Raw genomic sequence first — 18787 nt, forward strand, 5'->3', positions numbered from 1 at the left:
AGTCCTAATTTGATTAAGAGAAGCCCAAGTTGTAAGCCCTTGAAGTTGCTGGTCATGCTGACCTCAGCATGTGCTGGTTGGATGCTTGGTCATGGTGAGCTAGGTATGAGCTATCATTTCTGGTTGGAAGCTTGGTCATGGTGACATGAAGATGAGCTAGGGCTGCTGGTGGGATTTAGTGGTGAAGTGCATCAACCAATTCAAGATTTTCTAATACAAGTGCATCACCCATTTCAGATTTTCTAATACAAGTGCATCAACCATTTCAGATTTTATAATTCAAGTGTTGTATGCATTAGTCTTATTGAATTCTGATTTTCACTTCCCCTAGGCCTATAAATAGGGAAGTTCTCTAAGCTTGTAATAACACCCCAAGGGGGGGGAGCTCTCAAACACTTCTCTAGAGCTCCCTTCCCTTCTCTCCCTCAAATTCTCTTAGTTTCCCTTTGTAGTTCTCAATTGTTGTAATAAGATCATTCTATTAAATTTTCTTTGTACTAAATATCAAACACTTTTCCTTTCTCTTCTTCTAATTCTCTAAAGCTTTCAAACACATGTTCTTCCAAAATCCTCAAAGTTCTCAAACATCTCTCTACTTCCCTTCTCTTCCAAAAGTCTCCATGTCTCAAACACTTCACAAACACATTTCTCTTCCTTCCCTAAGTTCTCAAATTCTCCAAGTTCACAAACATCCTCCAAGTTCTCAACCACTCTCTTCCAAATTCTCAAAGTTCCTAAACACTCTCTTCCAAAATCCACAAAGCTCTCAAAACACCTCTCTACTTTCTTCTCCAAATCCTCCAAGTTCTCAAACACTCTCTTCCAAATTCCCCATGTCTTAAACACATTCCCTTCCAAAATCCTCAAAGCTCTCAAACACATGTTCTTCCAAAATTCTCTAAAGTTCCCAAACACTTTCTTCTCCCTCCTCAAAGTTCTCAAACACTTCCTTTCTTCCTCAAAGTTCTCTTAGTTTCCTTAATGTTTTCTTAGTTGTAATTTATTTTTCTTTGTTATGTAAATTCTTTTCTTAAGTTTTCAAGTTGAATTAGTTTCCAAGTTTCAATTATGGTTTTTGTTCTTATTCATTATGCTTATAAGTTAATATGCTAGTTTGAAAGATTGATCACCATTTAGGCTTGCATGTTAGCTATCTTGGTTTGAATTAAGAGTATACACCATGCTTTAATTCGAATTGAACTATGAATAGGAAGAGTATGTATGGACATTCGACAACAGGGATTAGATACATACTTGGTTGTTTAAAATGTTCTTCTATGCTTAATGGGTTCCTAATGCTTAATTTTAGGTTAGACAACAAATGATCAAATTAGGGAATTAGGAACACAAGGTTATGACCACACACCATGGCTTAATCATACTTTAGCTAGAATCAATCCATTAATCTAAATTGAACTTGGGAACTTATTTGCTTGAGTTACTTATTTCTTTCTTCCTTGTTTTATGTTCTTTGTTTTTGTTTCTATTTTGTGTAGGGAAACTAAATTGGATCATTCAATCACCAATCCCTGTGGAATCGACCTCGCACTTACATATGCTATACTACCAACGGTTCGTGCACTTGCGAGTATCACAAGTTGAGGATGCAGCTTAATCCATTTTGGTGGAGCTAAATCTACGCAACAGATATGCACATATATCTGTTGAAATTAGGGAGTCTGTATGTATGAGCTGACTTTTGTATCATTTTGTAACAATCATAAAGTTGTATCTCAATTAACTTTTGCTTTATATGAGTAGTGAATTTAGAAATTGTTATGATTTATGCATAGCTTATATCTATTGGAATGTCAAGATGAATTGAAAGATATTTGAATAGAGAAAAGTATGTATAATTCGATCCTCTTTCTCTCTTTTCGACAACCCTTATTCTCCTCCATTTAGTTGTCCTTGGTATCACTCCAATTGAAGGGTCATTTGACTACTTTGCAATATGAAAAACCCAATAAAATTAATTGAAAATGAAAAAAAACAATGAATACATTTTTGCCACAAAAAGAAAAGAATACTTGAAAGGCACGGATTGAACATGGATTATTAATGTTAAAACTTAAAAAAATATATATATGTTTTATAGGCACGGATAGATTGGAAATAATATAATAAAACATCAAATAAATATAAATGCATGAAAATAATATAAAGTATTTCTATTTTTAAAGGGACTGATAAGCATCAGTACCTAGGTTAGTATATTAGGCACGGATGTACTAGAATAGATGTACGTGTATTTGGTTGTTAGGAATGTGGGACCTATTGCAAGAAAAAGTTGCAAGAAAAAGTCACGGTGTGATATTAACAATAGAAAAGTTGATATAGATCCAATTTCTCATCTAGAAGTTGGGTTTAATCCTCGGATTTGGTGACTTTGATACAAGTCCTTTGACTTTTGTGCCACATAGGATTACATTCCTTTTTTAATATTGTCTGACGTAATCTTTTTATTTTATATATTTAAAATAATTTTTTGTTCCAATATTGCCCATTATCTTAGATTACTTACCTTAATGAGATAAAACGTAAAATGTAAGGAATAATGAAGTTATTAATTGCAAGCAAATTTTATGGTGGTTTTATAATAAATTACTAAATTTATGGTAAGTAAAGCACCTAATTAGGAGGACTTTTTTTTTTTCTTTTTTAAATGTTGGACATTGACATATATATAAGAAAGAAATAATTGAGTGAGTTTAGTGCTCAAAGGAAGCCAAACACTCGTTAAAATAGATGAGAAAATAATGGAGATTCAGACTTGGGGTTCATCCCAAGGCACAAATGACTCGCTGAAGCATGGTCTAATATCTATTTGCTATGCAGTCATAGTATCGACTTCTTCTTCTTCTTCTGCTTCTTCTTTTATTATTATTATTATTTTATGTTGAATATAAGCTCAAATTTTAATCATGTTCAGTTATTTTGTTCTTTATAGTTGTTCTTTTATGTATAGTATACCGGAGACATAGGTAATACATTTTTTGATATATTTTTCTTCATATATATATATCTAAATTATAGGTAACATATTCCTTTAACAAAAAAAAAGTTATTAATTGACATGTGTTTTGACATACATGAGATATAGGTACCACACTTTTTTGTCTTTTTGTGTTATGAATATAAGTTATAGGTAACATACGATTTACCACTTATCTTTTTTATGTACCGGAGATATAGGTAGCATATATTGTCCGACTTATGTTTTTATGCACCTAAGTTATAGGTAATTTAATATTCTCCTTGTTTATTTTTCCACCTAACATTTAGGTAAGATGTTTTGTGGTTTGTTCAACCTATGATGTAGATATATTATCCTATGGTTTAGATATATTGTCCTATTGTCCATTGCATAGGTATAATATGTCATATTATCTATTGCCTATTGCATAGGTATATATATATTTTTTCCTATTTTCGACAATGTGTAATAGTATTTTATCTACCTCTTTTTTAGGTAACATACAATTTTATTTTGTCTATTTTTTTATCTGACTTATAGGTAGTCTTCTAATTTATGTTCCTAACTTATAGGTAACATGATTTATCACTAAGTATTTTTCGTTACTAATAATAACACTATTTACCTGTATGTCAGGTATATAATCTAATGTGGGTGCTTGTCTGATCGATTGGTATAATTTGTGGGTCTTTACTTTGTATTGATTAAATTGTATTTTATCCATATATTAGGAATATTATCAAGGAAAGAATTCAAAATTTAAATTATGGAATTCAATTACAAGTTAATAATGTATTAAATTTAGATTTTAAATGTGTTTTCCTTATTTACCTCAAAGGGTAAAATTGACACAACAAAAAAAGTAATAAATGTCAAAGGACCTACATCTAAAACTAAAACCGCAAGGACTAAACCCAATTATAGCTAATCGTTTTGGACCTAGATCTAAGAAGCTCTATTAACAATAGAGGACCCCTTTAAAAGACACTGATATGGAACAGTCCCTAATACCATAATAGACATTGTTTTCAGTACCTAAAGGAAGCAACAGGGACTGAGACTCAGTCCCTTTTGAGCCTTTTTTTAGTAGTGCCTCCATCTCCAAATTTTTCCACTCAACTCAATTGATAATAGCCACCCCTCGCCCTCTCCCAGTCCATATATTTGCTTCTTTTTCTTTTTTTAGCATCACATCACATATATACCTTGCTTAATTAATAAGTAACAAAAGCAACACGTATACTAACTTAAAACATTTTAAAAAGAAAAAGTAATAAAGCAAAAGTACAATAACAAGTACTAAAACCGCATCAAATAAATTAAACTTGCTGTTAAAGGGATCAGCCAATACACGAATCACGTTTTGTTTCGAAGGCATAAGTATTAGATACAGAGGGGAGCTTCTATTACCCTTTTTTTTTCAATTTTATTTTAAATTTAGTACAAGCAATAGTTTAAACTCACACATACAACTAAAATGTCATGGGGGTTCGAAACTGAGACCTCTGATCTACAAATCAATGTCATTTTTCACTGGGTCAGACCTCGTTGGCTTCTATAACGCAAATCATGTCATCTCGTACGGAAGAAATTATAGAATACTACAAGTCATGTAATTAATCTGCCACATCATATTTTTCTTAATTACTCATTATTTTGTCTGGAAAAGTAAAAAGAATATCACCAAGAAAAACAATAAAATTTTAAAAAGAAAAAGTAATATCTCGTACATTCATAGATCTGTGAGTTGTAGTATCAGATGTGGTGGTTTCTTTGGAATTTTAGTTTTTCTAGTTGTCTATTTTTTCCTTTCTCACTTCTGAAACTTCAATTTTCATTAAAATCTTGTAAAGGAAGAATCATGTTCTTTGATATTCTTCTATCATTGCATAAATAACCAAGAATTGACATTCTTTGATTTGGTGAATTTTGTTATATATTAATGTAAGATGAAAAAAGCTTTGATTTGTTTGTGTTTTTATAATGCAATTTTAATTTTGTGTCGCACAAAATGTGTGAGATGGCAGCAACATCTATCTTTTCGATTGGAATCACATGTTCCCTTAGTCATAAGTGTTAGATTTCTATAGTGTCCATTATCTTTCACACAACCTGAAATACATAGAAGACATACATGGTGTCATCTTGCTTGAGTACACGATCTCAGAACTCATTCAATCGCAGCAGCGGCAATACAAGCAAAAGGCACGAACGGCTTAAGACTTTTACTCTCTCTCATAAACTATTTCAACGCTCTTTTTATGATGAGATTAAGGTTAGAGAATGTGTCTAATGAGAGCAGGGTCTTAAGTTTATATAGGGCTAGGTCAAGTTGTCTCTACTACTCATCACTAAGGGCTGACTTGACTAACATTTGCCGTATTTGTGCCTTTGTTGTGTTCCGCTGTGCACTCTGCCGTGTTTGTGCCTGTCTTCATGCATCTGCCATATTTGTGCCTCTGCTGTGTTCGGTTGTATTCTCTGCCGTGATCTGTTGAGTTTCTACTGCAATCATGGGTGATAAATCCATTGTTGGTGCTGTTGGTGCTGCCTCTAAAAATTTATGTGTTTCTGACTCTATTCCAGGTACTGGCTCCAATACGTGGATAATTGACATTGGTGCTTCTGATCATATGACTTATGATACTAAATTTTTTGATGAGTTGTCTCGTAACACCCGTGACCCATACATAATTACTCTCATCAACGGAGTAAACTTAATCCTTGTGCTCTGCGATGTGTCTTTATTGGTTACTCTTCTACTCGGAATGGTTATAAGTGGTATTATCCACCTACTCAGAACGTGCATGTTACTTTGGGCATGACTTTCCATGAAGAAGTGCCCTTTTATGTCTCTCCTTCCTCTCCAATTCAGGGGGAGAGGGGGAGTGAATTGGAGAGTCCTAGATTGGAGAACCTTAGACTTGAATTGGACAATGATGTGTTTGAAGATATTGCTCTCGGGAAGGAAACGACCGGTCGCACTCAAACAAGTGACCGGTCGCCCATATATGAAGATGAAACATGTGGTCTCCGTGAAGAAACGACCGGTCGCCCTTTGGAACTCGATCGGTCGCCCATATGTGGAGATGAAGCAGGTGCTCTCAGTGTCGAAACGACCGGTCACACTGAAGCAAGCAACCAGTCGCCTGTATTTGAAAATAATGACAGTAATTCTTGTATGGATGAGTTTGATGCAATATCCCCCTCTGCACTGCCAGTGCCCCAATCTACTCGTGATATTGAATCAAGTGAGGTAATTTTTAATGATCTATCTGTGTCAACTTATCAGTTACCCCCACGAACCACTCGTGGGAAACCTAAAGTATAATATTCTCCTGATATACATTCCAAGTCTAAATATCTCATTAGCCATTATGTGTCAACTCATCGTTTGTCTAAGTCATATGCATCATATTTGTGTCAATTATCTAGTGTATGTGTGCCAACTAAGCTGCATGATGCTTTATCTAACCCCAAATGGATAGATGCCATGAATGTCGAAATGGATGCCTTGAACAAGAATAAAACATGGGATTTAGTTCCTTTGCCACGAGGGAAGAAAGTTGTTGGATGCAGATGGGTCTTTACTTTGAAGCATAAGGCTAATGGTCTCATTGACCGTTACAAGGCTAGATTGATAGCAAAGGGTTATACTCTTCAAGGAGAAGATTTACACGGATCTCCCTCCTGGTATTCGTGTAACCTCTAAGGAGGGTGTTGTGTGTAAGCTACGGAAGTCTTTATATGGATTGAAGTAGTCTCCAAGAGAATGGTGTAGGAGATTTGCAGCATCTATGAAGAAGTTTGGGTATGTGCAGAGTAACTCAGACCATACTTTGTTTCTAAAGCGCCAAGGTAAATTGACAGCTTTAATTATTTATGTTAATGATATGATTGTGACTGGAGATGAGCAGGCAGAAATGCAAAATCTTTAGAAGTATCTGGCTTCTGAGTTTGAGATGAAGTCATTGGGTGATTTGAAGTACTTTCTTGGGATTGAAGTTGCCAGATCTAAACATGGTATCTTTCTGTCTCAAAGAAAGTATATTTTGGATTCACTTGCAGAGACTGGAATGTTAGATTGTAAATCAATTGATACCCCTAGTTAATAGAATCATAAGTTGAGGTTGTATTTTGATCAAGTCCCTACAGATAAAGAGCGTTATCAACGACTTGTGGAAAAATTTATTTATTTATCTCATACACGTCCTGATATTGCATATGCAGTGAGTGTAGTGAGTCAGTTTATGCATTCTCCTAATGAAGATCATATGAGTGCTGTGATGCGCATTTTGAGGTATATGAAAGTAACTCCTGGAAAGTGGTTAATGTTTTGCAAGTATGGTCATACAAATGTGGAAGGGTATACGGATGCTGATTGGGCTGGTTCAGTCACTGATAGATGTTCTACGTCTGGGTGTTTCACATTTGTTGGTGGTTATCTTGTTACTTGGTGGAGTAAAAAGCAAATAGGTCTAGTGCCGAGGCCGAGTACCGTGGGATGGCTCAAGGTGTGTGCGAGTTACTATGGTTGAGAAGATTGTTGAGAGATCTTGGATTTGGACCCCAAAAACCCATGGATTTGTATTGTGATAATAATGCTGCAATTGCAATTGCGCATAATCCTATGCAACATGATCGTACAAAGCACGTAGAGGTTGATCGACATTGTGTTAAAGAGAAGTTGGATGCTGAAATTATTTATTTTTCGTTTATATCATCCGAGTATCAACTGGTAGATGTTCTTACGAAGTCTACTACAGTCTTTCTCAACTCGCTTGACAAGTTGGGCATGCGTGACATCTTTGCTCCAACTTGAGAGGGAGTGTTAGTGAGATTCTAGCTTAATTAGGATATTTATTTCCTAGTTTATTAGGACTATATTTCTTTCCTTTTGTACATGTATTGTGTAATTAGGATTTTATCTTGTTTCCTAGTTTAACCCTATTAGGGTTACATCCTTGTACTATAAATACCTCATTTTGGAGAATGAAATACAACCTGAAAAATATTCTACCCATATTGTTTGACTATATATATATCATAAAAACATATTATGATTGAACAATATAAAATTAGTCAATGATGTTATATGCAATATGTTCTTCTTCTTTTTTTTTTTCTTTTTTTTTTTTGGAAGAGAAGAAGATGTATTGATAATAAATAGAAATAAAACTCAGGAGCTTAATTGACGAACCAAGAAATAATCTCACATTACATATCTCAATTGATGACCCACAAGTCACTATTTGTATACCGTATTTAGGGTTTGTGAAGAGAAGATGAGAGTGTAGTAGGTTTCTTGGATTGAAAGAGAAGAGTAATCCAGCAATATAGTGTAGAAGAGTTTGTGTTTTTTTTAAAACTTAATATGAAGAGTGGTGCTGTGTGTGGGGTGTATGTATAGATATATTAGGGTAAAGTATTAAGTCGGATAACATTTTGTGTCTTTTAATCCAATAATAAAACTTAAGAGCTTAATGATTTAAATATTATGGTGAAAAAAGAAAAGTGCGGATTTAAATAGAATTGGACATAAGACCACAAAGTTCCTTTTTAAGGATAAGAATTGGTCATAAGACCTAAAAGTTTGGCTTCAGCTGCCTCCACTATCTCCGCAAAATTCAATGCAAGACACAAATTTGAGCTTTCATTCAGGTGATTTTGAAGAAGGATGCATGTAGTGACATTCCTGACATTAGTTAACGGAGGATGTTTTTTTTTTTTTGGTCAATAAGTGCGCTTCGAAAACAACGGATTGCCAGCAAGTAAAAAGAGGCATCAGAAATGTCTTGTTTTTCCACTGGGTAAAGGAGGGCCCGCTTCTCGCTGTTAAAAGAGAGCGTCCAAAGAAAAATATCTCATTTGCACCCACATGGAAGAAGTCTTAGCTAGGAGTTTCCATCACAAACCTCTTTTGACATTTTCGTATTTTACATTCAGTTTGGATAATCAAAAACTAAAACTCAAGTAAAGTCCCTTGCGATCAGATCATTAACTCAGAGCTCCGAGAGTTTCACACTTTTTCTAAGTTGTACTTAATAGCATTCTTGCTCTTCATTGCAATTTGCATTCATAGACACTCCCTTCTTAACTGTAGGTAATGTGAAGATATCCATCTTCATCCTTGTTTTCCTTGTCGATTTTGACCATCAAGGCACCTGTAACATTGGATCAAGGAATTATCACGAACCACAACAAAAATGAGTAGAACTAAAATGATCAAGTTGCAACTCACCAGCAGGAGGTTCAGTGTTCTTGAAAAAGACATATATAGGCTTTTCTCTGCTGACCCCGATAGTAAATCGAATATAATCAACAAATTCTCCAAGAGGCATATCACCGTACACAATGAATCTGTAATAAAAAAAACATGCTAGTGTATTTAAGACAGCCTATGAACACAAATGAACTTGGCGTTTGCCTTTCTTTACAGAAGTAGGTAGGTTCTCCTTTGTATAGTAAAAATACAAATCAAGACAATTAAAGCACAAGAGAATTTGAAACTAACTTCTTTGAGCCAATTTCAGGAAGGTCACTCCTGGCATCTTTCTCCACAGCCAAACTGCAGGAAAAGCTCAAATTAGAACAGAGTATACCCCAATGAATGCATAGAATGTAAACATATTTGCCGCAGAGAAATTCTTACTGGTATACAACTTGGACGCCTCTCCCTCCAATACCAAGCATCTAAATTAGGAGGGCAGCCTTTGTAGCCATTCCTCTTCCGAGCTTCTAAATCAGTAACGGGCCTTGTAACAGTATACCCTAGTCCTTTTATTACAAAAACATCAGTAGAAAAGAGATGAGAAGAAAACTTAGGCAGAACCTAATCACCAATTCCCGAAATAAATCACTACCCTGGAAAAACTCCAACAAGACAAAAAAAAAAAAGGGAAAAAAAACACCTTGAGGACCATTTTTCTTGTAACGGCTTTCGGCAATGGTGAAACGCACGCCACAACTGTTCTCTGCCAATTTTCCAACAAGGAAACATCAAAACCTCATACGAAATTTGTTACCCAGAAATTAATCACCACATCAAACAGAAGGCTGGTGAGAAAAACGTTGTGGGTTGAAGTATTTGAAGAAAACATAACACACCAAACCAGAAAAGGGATCTATTCGATTAGGTTTTTGGTAATAGAAGAATTGATTGGTTGAGAACTGGGAAAAGAACAGAAGGTCAAAATCAATGAAAGGGGGAGAAAATTACAGAAAGCAGAGAATCACATGTACAAATTCAGGAACAGACCTGCTGGCGTTGTATCCGATTCCACGTTTCCAACATGAATCAGTCTACATTACATACATTTCAACCTTGTCTATTTATATATCTGTTTCAGTCGGCGAGCTGCAAACTTTTTGTGTGTCCACTTCACACAAGTACTTTTTTTTTACCTTTTTTACAAGCAGCGATATTGATGGGAAATGAAATAAAAAAGCATGACCTTGGCAAAGATACCCATTTAGCCACAAAAAACAAAACAAGACTTTGGTGGAATTAAAAAGTTCAGGTGTATTAAATGTTCGCAAATATAAAATCCGTAAAGACAATGTGGTCTCCAATTGCGACTCTTATAGGAACTTGATTTTTTTGAGAATTTTATAGTTATCTTGAAGCAAATTATAATTGTTTTTGTTTACAAACAAAATCTTAAAAGTTCCTAGCACCAAACTCAAACACACTTTTTTTGTTTGAAAAGGAGAAATTTTGTGTGTCATTAAAAACCATACAAAATAGTGGACAAGTAATCCACCAATAACAGGAAGAAACAGGAAAACGAGCACAGAGATCTGCAATTATGAGAAGAAACCAATCCTAAGCAAGACACTGCAGCCTTCAACAGCAAACTGTTTGAAAGAGACATGTTCCTAAAAATAGGAGAATAGAAGCCCATATATGTTCATAAAAGACTCATATTTGTGTGTTACCATGCATGCTTTCTCCACTGTAGGTAATGTGAAGAAATCCATCTTCATCCTTATTTTCCTCATCGATTGCAGACATCAAAGCACCTGTAACATTGGATTGATGAATTGTTACAACGACAACTTTGCAAGCAAGAATTACTATGCCTAAAACTAAAATGAGTTGCAACTCACTAGTGGGAGGTTCAGTGTTCTTGAAAAAGACAAATATAGACTTTCTTCTGATGAGCCCGACCGTGATCCGAATAAAATCAACAAATTCTCGAATAGGCATATCACCACAGACAAGAAATCTGCAGTCAGAAAAACAGGATTGACAATAAAACTATCTGAGAACCCCTTCATTTAAGATAAGCTACGAACAGCAATGAACTTCGAGTTTTCCTATGTAGTATTAAGTATGTTTTCCTCTTCCATATACTAATATGGAATATAAGATTACTTGGTTGGCAGACTTCGCCACTTGGGTAACCAATTCATGCAAACCATTATAATAAAGACCATTCGTAACCAACCCTAGAACTTCACCTAATGTACTGAAATGTTTTCTCCCACAACTTTTTTTTCTTTTGTTAAAATGAAACTGTGTAGGAACGATACACATGACTAGATCCTATTTGTGTGCATATATATTGCACGAGCACATTAAAATGCACAACTGATGCAACGAAAACATAAGAAGCTATGAACACAAATGAACTTAGAGTTTGCCTTTCTTTGTAGTAATAAGTAGGTTTTCCTCTCTGTATAAATCTTATATCCAGTTATGGAATATGAAAATTACTTGGTAGGAAGCCTTTGCCACGTAGTTGATCAATTCATTCAAACCTTCACAAATGAACTTAGAGTTTGCCTTTCTTTGTAGTAATAAGTAGGTTTTCCTCTCTGTATAAATCTTATATCCACTTATGGAATATGAAAATTAGTTGGTAGGAAGCCTTTGCCACGTAGTTAATCAATTCATTCAAACCTTCACCATCAGGACCATTCCCTTACCACTCCTACAACTTCACCTAATGCAGTGAAAAGTTTTCCCCACACAATATATATAAATATATATTGGAAAAGTGCAACTCTAAATGAACACATCATGAGTCATGACTAGATCCTATCGATGCGCTATAGATTGCATGTACGCATTAAAATTTACAACTCACAATATAAACTTAACAATTATTGGGTCATGCTTTCAAATTTTTTTTTTTTCCTCCTTTCCCTTTATTTTTTCCTGACCAATTTCAAGACATATCAAAAGCATAAATGAAATGAGAACAATTCTATTTGAATGTACAAACACAAATCAACATAATTAAAGCACAAGGGAATTCGAAACTAACTTCTCCCCGTTCACGTCAGGAATGTCACTACTTGCATCCTTCTTCAAAATCACCTGAATGAAAGCTCAAATTAGAATAGAGGATATCTACTGAATGCATAGGAAGTAAACATATTTGATGCAGTGAAATTCTTACTGGTATGCGATTTGGGTGTGTCTCCCTCAAATAACGAGCATCTAAACAAGGACTATGGTCTTTGTGGCCATTCATTTGATTCCTTATTATCCTGTATCAAAAGCGTAAATGAAAAAAAAAAAAAAAAAAGGAATTCCATTCTAGTAAAATCAAGATAAGCAAAGCACAAGTGAATCGAAAACTAACCTCCTCCGTGGGCTACCACGAATTTCGGTCTTCAAAGCCTTGTACACAATCACTCAAATTAGAATAGCACATCCACCAAATGCAAAGGACGTAAACATATTTGATTCAGTGAATTTCTTACCAAACGAAAGGCATCGAAATCAAAAGGGTCTAGATAAGTAATGGGCCATGGGCTAACATACGCCAATATTTTCCTTGCTTTTTTTGGTGATTTTCTGAACACATATCAAAAGCATAAATGAAAAGGAAACAATCTTTTCCCATTGGAGCGATACAAACGAAGATTTTAAAGCATAAATGAAAAGGAAACAATCTTTTCACATTGGAGCGATACAAACGAAGATTTTAAAGCACAAGGAAATAGGAAACTAACTTCTTTTTCCCAATGTCAGGAATGTCAATGCTTGCACCATTCTCAACAATCATCTGCATAGAGGCTCAAATCAGAACAGAGTATGCCCCCAGTGAATGTTTAGGAACTAAACAAATCTTATTCAGTGAAAGTCTTACCGGGGTCCGATGTGGATTGTTCTCTTCTGTTTGGGTCATTCCTAAAGTTTTTAGCCCAAAAAATCAGTATAAAATAGATGAGAATCGGCAATTTCCGAAATAAATTCTGCATCTACGAAATTTTGAACAAATATTTAAAGAACTATACTGACCATGTAATTAACCCAAAAATAGAAGCAAAAAACACATACCCTGAGGATATTCGTTCTTGAAAGAGCTTTCGGCCATGGTGAAACGCACGCTACAGTTCTCTGCCAATTTTCAAACAAGGAGACATCAAAACCACATACGAAATTTTGTTTCCTATAAATTAACTCACAACATCAAAGGCGAGGAAAAAGTTGTTGGTGGAAGTATTTCGCGAAAACATAACACACCAAAGATCGATTCGATTAGGGTTTCGGTAGTTGTGAACTGGGAAAACAACAAAGGATCAAAATCAATGAAAGGGAGAGAGAATTATATATACAAATACGATAGATTAATTTTACGGGTTTAATCTCGTGAACAGACCTGTTGGATCGTTTGGATCGTTTCCGATTCCAAGTTTTCAACACGACTGCAAGAAGTCTCTGTTTATATCTCCTTTTTAGTCGGCAACTCTTTTTGCGTCGGTTCACAATAGAACAGTTTTTTTGTTTTTTCTCTCTCTTATTTATTTAGTATTACACTGGGCTCTTCGCATGCGCTCCCGCGCCTATGAGAGGCTTTCTTTTTTTAAAAAAAAATATTATGTTAGAATTAAAAAAGATAATGGGTAGTTGTGTTCCATAAAAATAGGATCCATTATCTGATTTTTCTTTTTTTTTAATTTTTTTTAAATGAAAAAGTATGAATTTACCATATTATCTTCATTTAATTAATAATTTCAATTCTTAATGTTTGTATTAACCAAGGGCATTTTCTGGTATTTTGAATGTTTCACCATTCTCTGCCTTTTACTTTATATATATAGATTCACAAATATTACTTCTTTGTCAAATCACAAATAATTAGGGGTGGGCATAAAAACCGATAAACCAAACAAATCGACCGAACCAAATCAAATCAAATCGAAAAATAAGGTTTTAAACGCTGGACTTAAACCGAACCGTTGACTTCGATTCAGGCTTCGAGTCTAAAATTTTTTGAACCTTTGGACTTGACCCGAACCGACCATTATTTAATTATAGGACTAACGTCATTTTAGTCCTTGGAGGTTTAGGGTCATTATCGAAATGGTCCCCTAGGTTTCAAATTCATCAATTTCGTACCTAACATTTCAAAAACTTACCAATTTACACCGGCTGTTACATTGACCGTCAGGTCAGACGTTCAATTATGACGTGGCAGTCGTGGGTCCCACCACATAATCTAACTAGCGAGTCGAAATAGTCCAGACGAAGGGCATTTTCGGGAAAAAACAATTTTGTTTTGTAAAAAAGGAAGTTAACAGTCTGCTTTGTTGCACCTTATATTGAACATAAGGCGAGAGGAAGCTGGCCAAAGGAAACTAGCGAAGAAGATCTAGAAGCGATTGGATGCCTAGAATGGATGAAGAGGTGCCGATGTGTTGGTGTGGCAAGGCTGCTACAATTCGAACCTCTTGGACAAATTTGAATCATGGGAGGCGATTTTCCATGTGTGCAGCAAAGGTACATGAGAATAATAAGGGTTTTAAGGGTTGCCAGTTCTGGGCATGGTTTGATCCGGAAATGTGTGAACGGTCAAAGGCAGTGATTCCTGGGCTTCTAAAATCGCGGAACAAGCTGGAGAAATCAGTGGCAAAGGCAAGACAAAGAGAAAAGGTCGTTTGGGTGTTGTTGGTGGCTTCGTGGGTACTGTTTGCAAGCTTCATTTTGCCATTAAAAAATAGGCTGACTAACCATGAGATGTGGTGTGGTGGTAGCTCACCTCATTCCTTAACCATGAGGTTGAGGGTTCGATCCCCGCCCATGGGAATGGAGCGCATTTCGTGGCCAGCCGTTTACCTCAATTGGGAGAGCTCCCGCGGCAAAAGGGATTAGTCACTACTGTCGGCAGTGGATACCCTTGGGTCTCACCTAAAAAAAAAAATAGGCTGACTCATCAGCATGGTCATTGATAAATTTTTTGAGTTTATATCTAATTTTAGCAGTGCCAGTAGTGTATAAGCAGTAGAGAGAGTAGATGGTACATATATGACGGTGCAGCTTAATCCATATGCTTTCACGAAATTTGGGTTCGAAGGCAGATGGCATTTGCACTAGCAATTGAAGACTTGTGAGTCCATTCTTTTCCTTTCCATTCGCAAGATATGGGTGCGTCGTTACTAACCAATGAGCAGTCTGTTAGAATACACAGAATATTATCTGAGTAATTTGGATTGTTGGTTATGGAGCTCAATAGCTAAGAGAAAATGAACACACCAGAAAATGCTCAGAGAGCTTGGAGAGGATGAAAACAATGAATGGGTCTGTTAACTCATTACCCATTCACGCACAAGTTGTGCAGTACAAATAATACCGTTAGGAGAGAATATTCCTCTCTTACATCAGCTCAATCTAGCCATCCAAACTTCTATCCTATGAGATAGAGACACATGGCAACAACAAACACTCACACTACAAACTAATGCCTTAGCCGTCCATTGGACTATAATCCAATGGCTCACAATTAAGTAAACAGCTTAAACAAGCTTAATGGATCTAAACAAATATTTCAGCTAAATACACTTATATTTCAACACTCCCTTCTAAGTGTTTAGCTGAAATAACCCCAAGCTTTCTTCTCAAATACTCAAAATGATCTCTAGCCAATGCCTTGGTAAAAATATCAGCAGTTTGCTCTTCTGTTTTGCAGTACAATAGATCGATTTCTCCATTTTGCAAGGCATCTCGGATAAAATGAAATCTCCTGTTGATATGCCTTGTCTTATGATGATGCACAGGATTCTTGGTTATGGCAATTGCTGAGGTATTATCACATAAGATTGTAGTTGCACCAACTTGTTCTTCATCAAAATCAGAGAGAACAAACCTTAGCCAGATTGCTTGTGCAGTGGCTTCTGCTGCACTAACATACTTTGCCTCAGCTGTGGATAGAGCAACACTGTTTTGCTTGATTGATGCCCAAGAAAATACACCTGATCCAAGATTAAATGCATATCCAGATGTACTCTTCATGTCATCTTCACTTCCTGCCCAATCACTATCACAGTAGCCAATAAGCCTTGCTTCTTTTCCTTTCTCATAAGCTATACCATAATCAGTTGTGCCTTGAACATACCTTAGTACTAGGGCTGAGCATCGGGTCGAAACCAATGGTTTCTTAACAATCCAATCCAATCCAATTTTTTATTGGATTACAGATTTTACAATCCAATCCAATATGATTAGATGTTAGGATCCAATCCAATCCAATCCAATGTACATTGGATTGGATTGGATTGGATGATCGGTTTGTATGAAAATATAATCATTGCAAAAAAACTTTAGTTTTTCATTACATATAATTCATAATTCATAATTCAATCCGAAGATACAACATGAAATTTAAAAACAACATTACATTAAGAACTACAACCATTCTTTAATATTTTTTAAAAAAAACTAAAGTTAACCAAAAAAAACTCAGAGAACTCTTTAGGCTTCGAGGTCCATCAATCCTTCCATGTTAGAGAGAATGCAATCATCCACATCAATTTTCATTCAATGTAAGTTTTGATGTAGGACCCAAAATTTCTACAAAGAAGAAAATATCATATTAAGATAAATATAATAAAACCAGTACTAATTAATTTAAAATATGAAAGTTATCTTGAAATAATATTTACCTGATTCAATGTCTTCAATATCATCTGTGATCTCAAGAATACCAGTTTTTGGTGAAGAATGTAACCAATTTTGTGTGCAAATAAGTGCCTCCACTGTTCTCGGGGATAATGAACTCCTATATGGATCGAGAATACGACCACCAGTACTAAATGTTGATTCTGATGCTACAGTAGAGACAGGTATTGCCAAAACATCTCTTGCTATACAAGACAAAATCTTATATTTTTCAGAGTTCATCTTCCACCAACCCAAGAGATCAAAGTTATCATTTTTGGGATTCTCACATGTTTCAATGAAGTACCTGTCAAGTTCTGTTTTGGACTCTACACCATCTGTTTCCTCCACAAGTTTCATGAACCCAGTAGTGAATACAGTAGCAAAATCTACTTCATTATTGTCAATCTCCATCTCATTTGGATTAATTGTCTCATCCATATTATATGTTGCACTATCATTGTAAAGCAATTTATACTGGTCATACAATTCATGCAACTTGCTTTTCACTTTACTTGTCATCTCACTAGCTTTTTCTTCACCACATAACAAAGCAAAACAATATTGCAAATAACGTTCCTTGAAACGTGGATCAAGTAAAGCAGCAACAAACAAATAAATATTCATTTTTTGATAGCTTCCCCAATATTATCATACTTCTTCTGCATATTCTCAGCCACCAACTTAAGAAAGACATCTTTGCTTTGACTCCATCTTTGCAATTGAGCATGAACCACACAGAGTTGTTTCAAAAACAAATTTGAAGTTACATACAAAGTACCAGAAAATTCTAAAGTTGCATCATAAAAGACTTTCAAAAACTTAATAAAGCCACGTGCATAATTCCAATCCAATGAGGTGGGAGCCTTTTTATTTTCATCCATACAAAATTCACGAACATATTGTGTATCTTGCTCCTCTAAGCACTCAAAAGCTTTTTGATATTTTTCTGCAACTTCTAACATTAAATAAGTAGAATTCCACCTTGTTTGAACATCTAGACATAACCCCTTATGTGAAGAAATTTTTACTCGCTCTGCACATGCCTTAAGCTTTTGGGACCTCGCCGGAGAAGACTTAACATATCTCACCACATTACGAATTCTAGTGATTGACTCGTGATAATCTTCTAGACCCTCCTTCACAATGAGATTTAGTATGTGTGCACTACACCTCATGTGCATATTTTCACCATTCAATATTGAACCATTCCAATCATTCACTTTTTTTGACAAATATGCAACAGCAAGATCATTTGAGCTTGCATTATCAACTGTCATAGTCAACACCTTCTCAATTTCCCACTCTAATAGACATGTCTCAATTGCCCTTCCAATTGTGTCACCCTTGTGATTTACAATTGTGCAAAAATTCAGAATTTTCTTCTGTAATCTCCATTCATTATCTATATAATGTGCTGTGAGACACATATAGTTAAGATTTTGGCGAGATGACCATGTGTCTGTGGTGAGACTAACTCTTTGGCGATTACCAGCTAAATAATTTTTCAACCTTATCTTTTCTTTTTTATAAAGGTTTAAGACATCTCTTGCAATTGTGAAGCGAGACGGGACTTGAAATCTAGGTTCACAAACATGTAACATGTTCTTAAAACCCTCACCCTCTACAACTCTAAAAGGTTGTTCATCAAGTATGACAAACTTAACAACTGCTTCCCTACATGCCTCTGGACTATAACTTGTAGCAATGAGTTTGCCTTCTTCCTCCCCTTTCTTTGGTTGGAAAGACAAAGTTTTTTGCTTCTTATTATCTCGACCAAGATACTCCTTACATTGATTTGCCAAATGACTCAACAAGTTTGATGTCCCATTTTTCTTGCTACCACATGCATATATTTTATTGCAATACTTACATTTTGCTTGAGGATTTTTTGGCAGTTCCCATATGCTTTCTGGTAG

General features: G+C 35.3%; 1 protein-coding gene and 1 long non-coding RNA gene across 3 annotated transcripts; one reads left to right on the top strand and one right to left on the bottom strand.

Moving 5' to 3' along the window:
- Window positions 1-8260: 8260 nt before the first annotated feature.
- Window positions 8261-9337, top strand: LOC148293261 (uncharacterized). Its single transcript, XR_015825652.1, has 2 exons — window positions 8261-8402; window positions 8750-9337. It is a non-coding gene; the product is annotated as an uncharacterized LOC148293261 (long non-coding RNA).
- On the bottom strand, window positions 9219-13717 carry LOC110746308 (uncharacterized). Of its 2 annotated transcripts, XM_088244142.1 has the most exons (15): window positions 13594-13717; window positions 13458-13494; window positions 13272-13331; window positions 13081-13121; window positions 12944-12996; window positions 12692-12785; window positions 12571-12608; window positions 12385-12475; window positions 12250-12302; window positions 11087-11205; window positions 10916-10999; window positions 9889-9951; window positions 9630-9754; window positions 9492-9545; window positions 9219-9337 (listed from the first exon to the last, which is right to left on the bottom strand). In XM_088244142.1, exons 3-14 carry the CDS (start codon window positions 13306-13308, stop codon window positions 9516-9518), a joined length of 828 nt encoding a protein of 275 aa, XP_088100268.1. In that variant the 5' UTR covers window positions 13309-13331; window positions 13458-13494; window positions 13594-13717; the 3' UTR covers window positions 9219-9337; window positions 9492-9515. The 2 variants fall into 2 exon arrangements, with proteins under 2 accessions (XP_088100268.1, XP_088100269.1); XM_088244143.1 differs by lacking the exon at window positions 13458-13494 and having other exon boundaries at window positions 13594-13708.
- Between the last annotated feature and the right edge of the window lie 5070 nt (window positions 13718-18787).

This window comes from Prunus avium, chromosome 7 (assembly GCF_965620075.1).
Source record: "Prunus avium chromosome 7, drPruAviu1.hap1.1, whole genome shotgun sequence".
Taxonomy (NCBI): Eukaryota; Viridiplantae; Streptophyta; class Magnoliopsida; order Rosales; family Rosaceae; genus Prunus; species Prunus avium.

Coding starts and splice junctions, on each gene's coding strand:
- LOC110746308 (XM_088244142.1), bottom strand. CDS start 13,308: ATGGCCGAAAGCTCTTTCAAGAACGAATATCCTCAGG. Junction 12,997..13,080: donor ACAATCCACATCGGACCCCG/GTAAGACTTTCA, acceptor GCCTCTATGCAG/ATGATTGTTGAGAATGGTGC. Junction 12,786..12,943: donor CCTGACATTGGGAAAAAGAA/GTTAGTTTCCTA, acceptor ATATGTGTTCAG/AAAATCACCAAAAAAAGCAA.